The 13,348-nt window shown below is 37.2% G+C and overlaps 3 protein-coding genes across 7 annotated transcripts; 2 read left to right on the top strand and 1 right to left on the bottom strand.

The window, feature by feature from the left end:
* Positions 1-5,419: 5,419 nt before the first annotated feature.
* On the top strand, positions 5,420-9,314 carry LOC136415083 (arginine/serine-rich coiled-coil protein 2-like). 4 transcript variants are annotated; one of them, XM_066399477.1, is made up of 5 exons: positions 5,420-5,610; positions 6,553-6,642; positions 7,759-8,057; positions 8,288-8,697; positions 8,749-9,314. In XM_066399477.1, the coding sequence occupies exons 1-5, from the start codon at positions 5,545-5,547 to the stop codon at positions 8,943-8,945; spliced, it is 1,062 nt and encodes a 353-aa protein (XP_066255574.1). In that variant the 5' UTR covers positions 5,420-5,544; the 3' UTR covers positions 8,946-9,314. The 4 variants fall into 4 exon arrangements, with proteins under 4 accessions (XP_066255574.1, XP_066255573.1, XP_066255576.1 ...); XM_066399476.1 differs by having other exon boundaries at positions 8,273-8,697; XM_066399478.1 differs by having other exon boundaries at positions 5,454-5,610; positions 6,527-6,642; positions 8,273-8,697.
* A 589-nt stretch (positions 9,315-9,903) lies between these two features.
* On the bottom strand, positions 9,904-11,601 carry POLDIP2 (DNA polymerase delta interacting protein 2). Of its 2 annotated transcripts, none has more exons than XM_066399730.1 (8): positions 11,384-11,601; positions 11,140-11,271; positions 10,963-11,083; positions 10,732-10,909; positions 10,504-10,682; positions 10,341-10,446; positions 10,190-10,289; positions 9,904-10,137 (listed from the first exon to the last, which is right to left on the bottom strand). In XM_066399730.1, exons 1-8 carry the CDS (start codon positions 11,464-11,466, stop codon positions 10,023-10,025), a joined length of 1,014 nt encoding a protein of 337 aa, XP_066255827.1. In that variant the 5' UTR covers positions 11,467-11,601; the 3' UTR covers positions 9,904-10,022. The 2 variants fall into 2 exon arrangements, with proteins under 2 accessions (XP_066255827.1, XP_066255828.1); XM_066399731.1 differs by having other exon boundaries at positions 10,504-10,667; positions 11,384-11,592.
* Positions 11,602-11,942: 341 nt separating this feature from the next.
* On the top strand, positions 11,943-13,344 carry Arpc4 (Actin-related protein 2/3 complex, subunit 4). Its single transcript, XM_066399781.1, has 2 exons — positions 11,943-12,220; positions 12,772-13,344. Exons 1-2 carry the CDS (start codon positions 12,041-12,043, stop codon positions 13,096-13,098), a joined length of 507 nt encoding a protein of 168 aa, XP_066255878.1. The 5' UTR covers positions 11,943-12,040; the 3' UTR covers positions 13,099-13,344.
* Positions 13,345-13,348: the final 4 nt, after the last annotated feature.

Below are 13,348 nucleotides of genomic sequence, written 5' to 3'. Positions count from 1 at the left end.
GTCTTTTCTGGTGACAGATGGGTTTCCCGTTTCAATCATCGGAACACCCCACTAAAGACGTCATCGTACGCGAATTACGCACACGATTATGTTGATATTTTCCGCCAAGATATTTGAATTTCTTGTCCGAGGAGATTGTGTGGTCTTGTGCTCAGTTGGATTAGCTTCGCTCCTATTCTAATTAACCCTTAATTGCGCACGAATGTCGCTCAAAACTAATTACTTATGACGTGGAGGAATATTAAGTGAAAACATTGGCACGAGCCATAACGTTGAACCATCTGCTTCTTTAACGATCTGGAAAATCTATGGCCAAGACTTTGGCGTTTATTTTTGGGCCTACTCTGGTTTATGGTACACCTATACTAAATCGTTTTGTCCATGTACCAATTAAATTGAATTTTCTTCTTTCCTCTTCTTTTTTAAACCTTAAACAAAAACAGTTTCAGTTTGCCATATACAGGGTGTCCCAGAAACATTAGTTCAAACGAGTATTGAGTGCTACAGGGTAAAAAAATTAATACATTCAGCTAAGCTTACCCTATACAAAAACTTTCCTCTGCTGTTAGGCTACGAATTTGCATGCCAATGACTTAAAAAAACCAAAAAAAATCTAGTGGGTTTAAGTCGGGATTTCATGGTGGCCACAAATGTTCGAATATAAAAAATTCATATTCAAGAGCAGGAGCGCCACCGTACATAAACCAAAACAAGTGACTGAAGGCTAAGAGAACATCTTCCAAAAAACTCATAGTTTGTGCTGTGGGTTCTTCAGTTATACGGCTCTTAATGTTGGGTTTTCCCCAAATTGTATATTGCACTCAATCGCTAAGCGTTCATTTGTAAGTAACCAATGAATATCATACAACTAGGTGAATAAAAAAATCAAAGGGAATTGACTTGTAACAGTTTTGCTAAGAAACTTATTTGAATCTGGTTTCGGATAAAACAGCTCTTTAAAGGGCCCTAGATATTTTTGGATTCTCCTTCAGTTTTCTCACTATAAAGCAATTTTATTATTAGATTTTTATTTTGACAACGTCATATTACATATTAGAGTGGTTCTCTGTTAATTCGCCTTGAGCTAGTGCAGTGATTTACGATTATGGACTTCCCCGATGCCTTATAAAAGTCTGAGACGTGACGTTAAGAGGGTTTAGGAATACCTTTTCATCGCCTGGAGACAATTTAGAATGTCAAGTACGAACTTTTCCATTGTTTGTCGATGGCTTTTGCAGATTTTCAGTTTTGTTGCATAGAGACCCCCACAAGGCTTTCTAAAATTTGAATAAAACTTGCACGAAAATTGCCAAAAGTTCTCAAGAAGATTGCCGCCTCATCTTCTTAGTAAATTTCCTTATATTGGGGTCAAAAATATCGGTAAAAATACGCACAAAAAATTGTCTGAAAGGATTTTCAATATATGTATATGTGTATCTATAAGTTGTCCTTTTTTCGAGCTTAAGTGTTAGTTATTCGCAGAGATACGGGGTCATACTTGTAATAAATAGAGCTAAAGAAAAAATAATAGATGTACAAATAGAAATTGAGAAATTTTTAGTAAAATTAAGCTTCATTAAAAACATACTTATTGGCAATGTAAATAATCAAAATAATGTCTATTACTATATACGGTCTTTTGCAATTTATCGAGTAGAGAATAGATGCTGTCGCGATAGAGGGAAAATAGTTATCGAGCCATTTTCGAACATTTTCAACTTTAGAGAACTGCTGGACCTGAATAACTGAAAGTCGAAAGGAGCTAAGTCTGGAAATTACGCCGTACGCTGTAAAATTTCCCAGTCTAAGAAGAAGATGAGTTCCTGGGTCGGTTTTGCTATATGCGGACGAGCATTGTTATGTAACAATATCACATTTCGATTTCCGTGGGTGTAAATGTTTTTCTCCTTCACAGCTTTACTTATTTTGATCATTTGGGCATGATAACGTTCAGCGGTAACAGTTTGACCAGGTTCCAGAAGCTCGTAGTAAATGATTCCCTTCCAATCCGACCAAACGCATACTTTCTTGACATAAATATTCTGTTTTGCAATTGATGTGGGTTGCCGGATAGGATTAACCCATACTTTTCTACGCTTAGAACTGTCAAGCAGTGTCCACTTTTCATCTTCCATAATAAGTTTGTGTAGAACATTCTTTCTTTTAAATCGAGAAAGCAAGTTCACATAGATGTCAACTCTTCGATTTTTGTTGTCTTCAATTAGGTCGTGAAGAATCCATTTTTCTTCTTTTTGAATCTTTCTCATCATATGCAATCCACCTGAAATAGCCTATTGAGTCTCTTCTAACTGTTCTGCAGGCTTTTTTCAGTTTGGAATGGATTTTTGTCAGTAAAATTTGATAACAAGTCGTCTACATCTAGGCGTGGACTGTCCTCTAAACAACAATTTCCCTCACGAAACCTCTTAAACCATGTCCTAACGATTGAAGCACCAATAAAATGATCTCCCAAGCCGAATTAACAACTTTTGTAGTTTCAACAGCATTTTTGTTCAGTTTGAAACAGAACAACATGGATATTGTTAAATTTTGCCTGGAAATATCCATCCCTTAATCACGTTTTATGCACAGAATGACGGCTCGTAGGCAACTGACACTTTTATCATACAAAGAACAATGACTGAGCCGCACATGCTCAAAATTGCGGACCAATCGGATGCGTGCACGTATGTTTTTTAGTGCAGCTAACTTCAGTTCTCTCTTTCTTTCTATACAACTATCATAATATTTTTGTGTAAAAATCCCAAATCGGCGATCTAAAAAAAGGCCCGTCTTCCATAATCGTTTCCCATAACAGGGGAAAGTTGCATTGAAAAAATCAATTTAAATAATTTCCGGCCCATCGACCAGATCTAGTTCACGTCGATTTACGCCAATTCTAAAACTAGCGTCTTATGAAATTTGCATTGTAATAAACACCGTTAAATTTTCTCTTTGTCCACTATGAAATAAAGTGTCATTCCCACTAAACATTAATAATAATTTCACTTTGCTAATCGACATGGGAACAATAAGACCATCGAACCATCGATGGATTTGTAGAAATTAGAAATTGGCTAGATTATAATGAATTTGTAATTTTTTCAATCATTATTACTTATAACCGTGAACTTAATTTACCGCGAGAGATCAAATTCGGTCTGTTCAAAACTTGCTGTTTTATGTTGCCGACGAATTTTATGGTGCAGGTATTTAGTATAATTTCTTAATTAAGTCAATAAAGGCCCAATAAACTGGATCAAAAAACCCTAAAGCAAACATGTTAACTAGTGTGGAGAATTCCTCAAATTAGTGTGACATTTGTAGGAGTTTTCGATTTAACCATTTCGACCCAAGGCATAGCACCAATGGCTTCTATGTGAAGTCTGAAAAGTGACCTCATTACACTGAAAGTAATATGTTTTTGTGATGACACTGCCGGATTCATTTGTAACCATAAAAACCAAATAATGGTCCTCCCGGTATAAAGTAATTTACACGTATCCAATTTCGAAACAGCTACCTGTGTTCGGTCGAAAATGATTTATATCGTCTCAGCTCCTATGAATGAAAACGCATTCTGTCTAAATAACGCGAGAGGATGAAAAAACTAAATCAAAAATGTAATTTACCTGCCGGGTTTTTTATATCGCCGACCGGGAATTTACAAAGTGAGATAAAAAGGGATCGTTTTTAATCATGGAGTTCATTGAGGAGTCTTTTTCATTCAACCTTCCATCATTTTTCAAACAAAGCCCAATTTGGCCGGTGCGGCTGCGACATTATCAAAAGTCATGATGTTCGTACGAGTAGGCCCATCCGTATATGAGTTTAATATCAGCAACATTTTTCGTGTTTGTGTACATAATCTTATTAGAGAGCAATTAAATGCGGCTTTTGATTAAAAAATATAGAGTGACCATCGAAAAGTACACCATCATCATCCAGCTCATTAAGCTAGAGTCGCAAGAAATGCCACCCAAGGAAAATGTCTTAACTTTAAGTCTGAATCTTGAGTTTTTGTCATTTGTGTGGGAAAATGACGCGATTAGATTCAATTTGTTTAGTCGCTTAGAGGTACAACCTTAATTTGCCACCCAAATCTGGCCAGCCGATGGAAGGAATCCGCAGTGGTCCGGAAAGCCACTGTTCAGAGGCATCCAAAGGAGGACAAAAGTAAGCAGAACATAAAACAATTACAAAGATCATCGTCTACATTAGATTTAATCAGAATGACGACTATAATTGTTTACGCATAAAAATGACCAGTAGCCGGAGTTAATAAGCCGTACTCGATACTAATCTACCATCAAGCGCGGAGTATTCTTTACGAAATGTGGGTGGTCCCATTTTAAATTAAGATGAGTTGCTAAATTTGTCATCATGTTGGTTTTTGATGGAGTTTTACCAGTGTTTTTGGTTTGACGAAAATTCATAATTTAAAAGCATATATCCATAAGCAGTGGCGGACGCATAGAGCCCGGCAGTTCGGGCTTTGCCAGAGGCGTCCATTGAATATACATAGATGCTGCAGAAATCGACTTCGACGCGAAAATTCTACACTTAAGTACACTAACAACGTGTGACAAGCTAGACGTGGCTTAAAGTCAAGGGCCCACAAAATATAAAAAGACGAAGTAATTTTGGAATATTTTCAGAGTTAAGGACATTAGATTCGCGTATGACTTATTGTAGCATGCCGTGCGTTAACAATGGTTGTCGGCCGTATAAGAAAAATTACTGGTAGTATATTGATGGAGAAAAGTTTGCTGATGGGAAGTCGTCAACGATAAGTTCGTGGAAATATTCTCTAACTATGTATACGACTTGCCGACCTTGCATTTCAAACCCCTAACTCTGATTAAGTCCTGCACCGATCTATCTAGTACTGAGCAAAGATATTCAAAATTGTCGCCATTGGTTTAATTTCCAATCTAGCCCCTCTTATTACCTGCAGATGTTGTTAACAATTAAGATGTTGCGATATTTTATTTTCTTTTCCTGCTTATCTCTTGCTGCGTGATAATTTCAGTGTTTGTGTTAATTGAACTCTATCGCACATTAACACCACGATAATTGAATTAAACCAATGGCGACAATTGTATCTCTGGGAGGGCCTCATAAGTAGGCCCAGACTGGCCCCATTAATTTTCTACTTGACAATATGTTTTTAAATTCCATATCGTTTCATGAAATCTAATTCCAATATAAAATGCTATTAAATGCCATAACGACCTAACAGTTTTTTTTTGTCTTAAAATGAGAGAAAACAACAGGAAAATTTTAATTTTAAAACTCAATTAAAAGGACGGGGCGACATCTTTCAGCCATAACTTGAACCTTGTAGGGAAATCAACAGTTTAAATCGCTTGCAGTGACATCTAACTGAAAGTTGACTAAGTTTAGTAACGGCGACAGCCATGCTATCCGCCATATTGGATAATGGATAGAACTTGGTCGTTCTGCTGAAGTGTCTTAATGCTTTGCAAGTTTTAGTGGAATTTTTCCTTTTATTAACGCTCTAATTAATTTGAAAAAGTTGTAATGAATTCCTTAATGAGTTATGGAAACGACGATAGCAGTGACGAATCTGGAGACGAGAAATTTTTGGTAAATATTGACTAGCATTATATCACCTCACACCCAGCATGAAACATTTACTACCGCTCTTCCTATATGGACATAGGGGATATTAGATATTCAATTGCAGCCTCTTTTGGGTGCCCGAAAGTACTCTATAACCACCTATATATCCCCACTATTACTCAATCAAATGTTATTTGTATATTTGATGCATTTCCTTAAGTCGGAGTAATACCCCAAATAACTGTAAAATAAAACAGACTATCTGCTGTAAGTAGATACCTACGCTCAATTTTATTCATAAGTTTCTGTTTGCTCTTCTATTACCTTTCTCCTCCCTTTCCTTGACCTTCTGATAATCAATATTGTGTAAAAAACATCTTCAAGATTAAGCCTCATTTAAAGCTTTTATAAATAAATTACTAGTATCTATACCTTGATCAACCTACATCAATGAACTATCTAAAATTCTAAAGTAAGCAAGAAATTTCATGTAGAATGTAGCCAAAATCCTCTATGTGCTTGGTTGTAGCTTATAAGTTCCTTAAAGATACAGTCGAAGATAGAGTTCTGTGGTATTAAAGCAGAACTTAGTATATCAATAGGCTTTGCCACAAAGTGAATGTATACCGAACCTAAAGATAAAAATGCACACTTTGGCTGTATCTACTATGGTCTGCTTTTACTTTACCTGTTCTCTTATGTAGGGAAATTATGAGCTGTCCTGTTCAAAACTCCTTTACCTAAGCTAACCTGACCTTTCTTACTGACTATGCTTTTAAATATAACTAGTTCAGGTTAGTAAACTCTAAAGCATATCTTTAACTTAGTAAAAAAACGTTTTTAAGTCGAGGATTTTGCAAATGGTCGATTTCTTAAAATACACATTTGAATTACGCGTTTATTGGCAATGATATTAATGCATTCTTTTGCCAAATATTAGTTCGATGACGAACAAATCTTTGATAGGAGATGCCTGGACGGTCAAACTCATCCAATAACAAGAAACATACTGGGCATGAAGACAATTATGACGAAGTTGGAATGGACATGAGCGAGGTAAATTTATTTACATTTTGCGCTAATTAATTTGAGTGTATAAGCGGCCCTTGCAGCGGAATTATTACGCAAAAGCTTTCAGGTATGATTGGATACATTTGTCTCTATCAATTTATGTTGAAATTCCACTATCTCTGCTTGAGAACAATGTTGAATCATGCCTGAAACATCATAAATATGGTACTTGTCCTGAGGACATGTTCATCAACGTTCTACCGCTATATAGTGTAATTTTTATTTATTTGTTTATTGCGAAAGAAATATTTGATATTAACATTATCTGTTATAATTATATTGTAAAGACCTTGATATCTCGAATCGAGCCTACAACAAACGAGCGGCTTAAGATGAATTCAGAACCAGAATCTCCGGTGATTTGGTGAGTATTAACCAGGGTTCATTTATTTTGGTGAATGTCAATTTTCTACATATTCTGGTCAGATCTGTGTATGATTACAAAGATCTTTGTCAAAAATGCTGTTCTATAGTAGGAAGAATAATTTAAAATAGGATATTTTGCTGGCAGGAGTGCCTCAAAAAACCCAAGAAATTTTAAGTTCTGGAGGTGTTTTAAAGTTGGTTATCATCAGGCAAAACTGAAAAAAACGTGGACATACTCATTATGTTAAAAAAATCACATCATACAGGGTGATCCACCAAATCACTTCCAATAAAGTTGTTTTTGTTGTCTTCGACGTGGAACAATCTGGATACCTCAAATTAAGTTTTGGCAAGGGTCTAAGCAAGAGACAAAGGAAAAATAATTTTTCAATTAAAGTTTACCATTATCAATATATCAAAGTCTTGATAACTTTATCTAGAAGCCAATTTCAGTGCAAACTAAGAAACGGACTAACTTCCTGCCGTTATTTCACCGTTTCTATGGAAATATATTCTCTAGATAAAATTACCTAGGTCTTAATGTATTGGCACTTAGTGTTAATTGTATTTAACAATTTATTCCGAAGCTGTAGTTTTGGTTGGTCACTCTCTATAGTTTAATGTCGAAAAAACTGTTTTCTTAACTCTGTGTCACCAGAGCCGAACCCCTTAAAAACAATCCTAACTCTTGAAAACCGGTACCAAAACAGATTCACATTACCGTTTCTTCTGCAGGACTCCAACGACTCCTCAAGTAACCAACAAGCGACCCCTTCAAGTGGATCAAGGCCGAACCATAGCAGCCACTCATACAATCGGTCATCATTATCTAGCTCAAGTCAAAGGTTTTCTGCCGTCTCGGATTGCAGAAGTGCTAGCAGAAGCCCTAAATTTCGAAGGGAGGATGAGAGAAGAAGGGATGATCGGCATAGGGTAGATAATAGACGTCAAAGGAGGGATGATAGGAGAGATTCTAGAGATGATGACAGAGACCGGGCGAGAGATAGGGGATATGAGAGAAGGAGGGATGATAGGTAGAGTTATTCCAATGGCGACGCATTCAGTGCGGTAATATGGCCAACTTTTTCCATTGTCCTAGTTTGATTATGACAAATTAAGTAACACAAAGGCAGACGGAAAAACGGCCGTTTGCTAGCCACATTACCGCTTGAAGTGCTCACTGGCGCGGTTGCTTGAATTCGCCATAAAAAAAAAAGTGTAAAAGAGATAACTGATTGATAATTTAAAGGTCCAATCGTGACAGGCGTGAGAGAAGGCGCAGTAGAGATCATAGGCGTTCAAGGTCTCCGAGGAAATCCCCCAAGAGGTCCAGGTCTGGATCTAGAGGACCCAGAGGTTTTCCTTCCAGAAAGGAAAAGGCAGACAAGAGAATGGACCGATTAGATAAATTGGGGATTGAATTTAAACCTGACAACTACCCTGCGTCTGCCATTGAAGAAGCTGAGTTGAAGTCCACCCAAGGGGACCGATTCTTCGTACCAGGAATCACCGGGCGCTTTAGGGATCAAATAGAAAAAAGAAAACTTTTGTGGCACAAGGCTAAAGAAGAGGACAGCACCGCAGTCGCAAAACCCAGCACCACCACTGCATCATTAGCTATGGGGGCCGGAAGTAAATCTTCGAAGGTCTATGAAGCAACCACCTTTGCAGATGGTAGATTATTTCCTTCAGTTTCAAGGATAGACTAGTATTTGTGTATTTCAGACAAAACTTCGTCAAAATTCAAGCGTCTCATGGGCATTAGGGAAACTGATACTAGTAACTTGCCGGTCAAAAGCACGGACGTGCTTAAGAAGCAGCAAGAAATGTTCACTTCTATGGAAGCGCAGTATGAAGTGGCCAGGACTGCTACCCACACTATGAGAGGAGTTGGGTTGGGATTTGGAAGTCTACAGAGGTAATTTAAGGCGAAACCTTATTGGGGATAATCGAGAAATTTGCCTTGATTTCTTGATGACTTAATTAATAATTGCCTGCGTTATTTAGCGTAACTGCGTACAGCCTTAATTTTAATTTTACTGTTTTATATTTCCTGAACTACGTATTTATAAGTTATTGTAATGATTAAAGCAAGTGCTGGATTTTTGTATTATTTAGAATAACAGCGATTTTTCTTTAACTGAGGTTTTGGGCAGATGCAGATAATAGGAGTGAATAATGCATACTTAAAGTGTCTTTTTAGGCTTCTGGTAGGGAATTTTTGTAGTTGTAATGTATTTTGTGAGTCTGAATTATTTGTTGTTGTAAATAAACTAAAATCGGTTGGCTAAAAAGAAGTTTTTTTTATTATCCATTTAAGCAAAGCAGTAAACAATAAATGTTTTATATTACAAAACAGACATATGAACTCAAAGCAAAAAGCTGCAAACGCCCCCAAAACCCAAAATTAAACAACTAAACCTTATTTTAGGACCAAAAAAGACAAATTTGTGCTGGTGGTACGAAATATTGATAAAGATGTTTCTTGCTTTGTCAGAACCGCTCATTTTTAGCGGAATTGTTTTCTTCACGTCTAGGAAAAGCGGTGGTCATTCATAAGAGTAGCTGCCAAGGTAACCTATCAACTTTCAGCCTATTGTCCTCTTGCCAGTATTGAGTAAGATTGTTAAACATCTGGTGAAGATGATAGCAACGTCCAGGGTTATTTCATGTTTCCTGAATGAGACGGTGGGGGAAACATTACTCGACGTAGGTCTCATTAGGTTTGAAATGTTTCTCATGTTTGCAAAAACGTCCAGAGATTCGACCGAAATAAACATGTTAGCATAAATGGTTTCATTTGACACAGTCAATTGTTGTAGGAAGACAGTAAACCAGTTTTTTATTAAAGGAAATTCTTCAGAAATAAAGCTATCTAAATAAAAATAATTTGAATGTTTATCTGATTTCTCTTGGCTTAAATTATTATTTACAACAGGTCTTTTAGCACTTCTTGGTTGGGTTAATTGATAAAATAGTCAAACACAAGAAGCTAAATTTCACGCAGTCTCCGGTGGCGTGGCCGCGCCACTTTCCGGCTTACTTTCCAAAGAAAAAGGAGGGATTCTGCAGTCAAATGTGTAGCCATCTTCTCTTTCCATCCTAAATGTACCCCTTGAAATCACAAAATTAAAAAGTTTAAATTTTCTGTAAAATAATACTGTACCACATGTGACCACTGGGCGCTTGCAGACTGACATGGCTGCTGTACTGGAACGCTGGCAACGTTTTTGTCAAAGCAGGCTCTTGACCTACTACACCCCTGCCTGACACACAAATAAAATAGTAGATAACCACAAAGTTTACTTGCTACCAACCCCTAACTGTTTCTAATGTCCCTGACAAAGAAAATATCCTCCAATGCCTCTCTCTTAATTGAACACTCAGATTGCCTAAGTTTTCTAGCCTTATGCAGTATCTCCACTAGAAAATAAACCTACATCAATAAAAACATTAAACAGCTTAGGATCTAAAACATACCCAATAAACTGAGTTGGCATGACTCTCTCTGCATCCCATATAAAATGGGATAACAGTCACACGAATATTCTCAGTAGTCTCTTTGTGAACATCAGATAACTCCAACCAAGGGTGATTTTTATTCTGCCAAGCTTTCAGGGTGTCTTGGGCTACAAAGGGTGGATCTAAAAAATCAACAACTAACACCAATTGACAATGCTAATATATCTCAATTAAATGGCCCAATACCTCTGTTCTGATTTGGAGCTAAGAACTTATCAAATAATTCATGGTGCAGAGGAGATTTCTCAGCACTCACATAAGGGATAATATCTTCATGAGCCACATAATCTAGGCCAGGGATGGCATACAAACTCCTAGATGAGTCTTGATTGCCCAAAAATGTTACTGCTTCTGTTTGGGCTCTCTAATAATGGATTTAGCATTAGAAAAGGACTTAAGCTGATAGTTTTAACATACAATATAAGGACAATCTCTCTGATCAATGAGGACTTGATAAAATGTGTGTGTTCTACCTCTGACTTCCTTGCCTACCCCTGAGTTTGGCTCCTCATCTCCTTCCCGGTGTTGTGGCAAATCTCTATCAGTATTATTAAAAGCTACTTTGCATTTAAATCTTTTGCAGTTTGTGTGTACCTATCATAAACTCTGGCCAACCATGGGAATAAGACTACCCCTCGGTAGCCAAACACGCGGTGAAGTATCAACTGTCCAGTGTCATATTTGCCAGCTACCTTGGGAGTTTCAAGGCGACCAACTTCAGCTAATCTGCAAAGAGTGATATTAATAAAAAAGTATTTACTAATCTCCGAAAAGGTCATCTGTTAAAATTGGCTTACTCTGGAGAAGATAAGTGAACGTTTGAGGGTGTACAACTCACCTGGCATAATTCCTTCTGCTGCCCAAAATTCTAAGGGAAATGGGCACTAATTTTTGTTGTATAGTTAAACAAACAAGTTCCATTTTTCATTTTTGATACGCAATAACTTTGGAAAACATTTTAATATCAGAGCTCACTGAAAATGGTTTGCGTTTAGTTGCTGCGGGGGAGATTGATAATGCTTAGAACTGGGAATTTACGATATTTGGGGTTGATTGGGGGACTTTTGGCTATTTTTTAATAGAATTTAAGTGATGACCCTATGACATCAAACCAGTTTTGTTCTGTTAATTGTCAAGAAATGCCAAAATCAGCTGATGGCTATATGACACTTTTAGGTTCTATTTTCTGAGCCAGGGCTTTATGAACATGAGTAAATATCAATATTTCGAGTCAATTCTTGTCTTCTGGTGCCCTTTCTTCCCCCAAGCAGACAGCCATGGTCGAAGTCCACACAACCAATAAAAAGAAATCCACAAAATTGATCTTTTAATGCCCCCTGATCTTATAGAGTTCGACTGCTCAGCAAATCTCCTTGACTCAATTTTGACACTGACGCTGACACAGACACATCAACAATAAGTTTTTATCAACAAGAGGTGTGGTGCTTTTGCAATTTTTAATTTATAATTTAATTTTAAAGTTTAACTCAAAGTAATGTCAGCCACTTTGAAACCGTATTTAACGGCGGTTCGGCACACGCTTACCGCTGCAATGTGCCTGGACAACTTTAGTTCCCAAGTGGTGGAAAGACACAATAAACCGGAGGTGGAGGTTAGGAGCTCCAGGGAACTATTACTCACCCCCGTTATAATCTCCAGGAATGAAAAAGAAAAGGTAAGTGGACGGTGAGTCTGTTGAATATTTCGCATTCTCTATTAAGCACATTCTGGGTATGCCATAAACTTGTTAGGGATCATCCTTCATAGTCAGAGTACCCTTGTGGGTTCACAGTACAAATACATACCCTTACAGTTGTGAGAGAATAACCTACAGCAAATGGTTATTTTTCCAAATCAGTCTGCTTTCATAGGCGCTAGTACCCCTCTGTCATTGGGGCTAAATATTATACACCCCTGGAATACTTTGATTATAAACCTTGAAACTATTGAGTCAATGTCACAGGTGCATTTTACATTGGCTCCCTGCTAAGTGACAGGAAGATTGATGACCTGATGAAATTTTCATTCACCAAAATATCTCCAACATGTACAGGAAATTAACTCAGTGGTCTGCCTCTCATAAATGATTATTAGTTTTCATGTGCTTGGCTGTTTTTATGAATTCTCAGCCATAATAGAGGTGTGACCTTGGATTATTAGGGTTTCGTACATAAAATAATTATAATTAGTCATTAAAGGTGATATTTTCAAGTGTTTTTTCTGCAGGTCCTAATAGAAACCTCAGTCAATTCAGTCCGAATCAGCATTGCTGTGAAACAGGCTGATGAAATCGAAAAAATCCTGTGCAAAAAATTCATGCGATTCATGATGATGCGAGCGGAGAACTTCATAGTGCTGAGGCGGAAGCCCATTGAAGGCTATGACATCAGCTTCTTGATCACCAACTTCCATACCGAGCAGATGTTCAAGCACAAACTGGTTGACTTTGTGATACATTTCATGGAGGAGATTGATAAGGAGATTTCTGAAATGAAACTGGCAGTCAATGCCAGGGCTCGAATTGTAGCGGAAGAGTTTTTGAAGCGGTTTTAAGTGTGTAAACTATGGGTTTTGGATGATTGTGTCGATTCCAATGACTGTTATTTTTCAGTATATTTCGAAGAGTATTCACAGCACATTTGTTACTTTTGTATCTAAGTAGATTTATCTTGTATATACCTTATCTAGTGAAGAATTCTTTTGTGTTCTTACTTCCCGGTTCTTCTATTGCCGTTCAATGTAGTTCAAATGGGGAATTGTTTTAAGTGTCAGCCAGGTCAATTTGAATAACCGGAGATAATAA

This window comes from Euwallacea similis, chromosome 19 (assembly GCF_039881205.1).
Source record: "Euwallacea similis isolate ESF13 chromosome 19, ESF131.1, whole genome shotgun sequence".
In the NCBI taxonomy this organism is placed as follows: Eukaryota; Metazoa; Arthropoda; class Insecta; order Coleoptera; family Curculionidae; genus Euwallacea; species Euwallacea similis.
The sequence above is the reverse complement of the archived record's forward strand: the minus strand, read 5'-3'. Positions and strand labels throughout refer to the sequence as shown.

What these genes read in the sequence shown, in the direction of transcription:
- Arpc4 (XM_066399781.1), top strand. Translation starts at nt 12,041, where the DNA reads ATGTCAGCCACTTTGAAACCGTATTTAACGGCGGTTCGGCACACGCTT. An exon ending in CCAGGAATGAAAAAGAAAAG is followed by an intron (nt 12,221 to 12,771) that starts GTAAGTGGACGG and finishes TTTTTTCTGCAG; the next exon opens with GTCCTAATAGAAACCTCAGT.
- POLDIP2 (XM_066399730.1), bottom strand. Translation starts at nt 11,466, where the DNA reads ATGGAACTTGTTTGTTTAACTATACAACAAAAATTAGTGCCCATTTCC. An exon ending in ATGCCAACTCAGTTTATTGG is followed by an intron (nt 10,447 to 10,503) that starts GTATGTTTTAGA and finishes TTTATTTTCTAG; the next exon opens with TGGAGATACTGCATAAGGCT. An exon ending in GACATTAGAAACAGTTAGGG is followed by an intron (nt 10,290 to 10,340) that starts GTTGGTAGCAAG and finishes TTTGTGTGTCAG; the next exon opens with GCAGGGGTGTAGTAGGTCAA.
- LOC136415083 (XM_066399476.1), top strand. Translation starts at nt 5,545, where the DNA reads ATGAATTCCTTAATGAGTTATGGAAACGACGATAGCAGTGACGAATCT. An exon ending in TTGGAATGGACATGAGCGAG is followed by an intron (nt 6,643 to 7,758) that starts GTAAATTTATTT and finishes TTTCTTCTGCAG; the next exon opens with GACTCCAACGACTCCTCAAG. An exon ending in AGCAACCACCTTTGCAGATG is followed by an intron (nt 8,698 to 8,748) that starts GTAGATTATTTC and finishes TGTGTATTTCAG; the next exon opens with ACAAAACTTCGTCAAAATTC.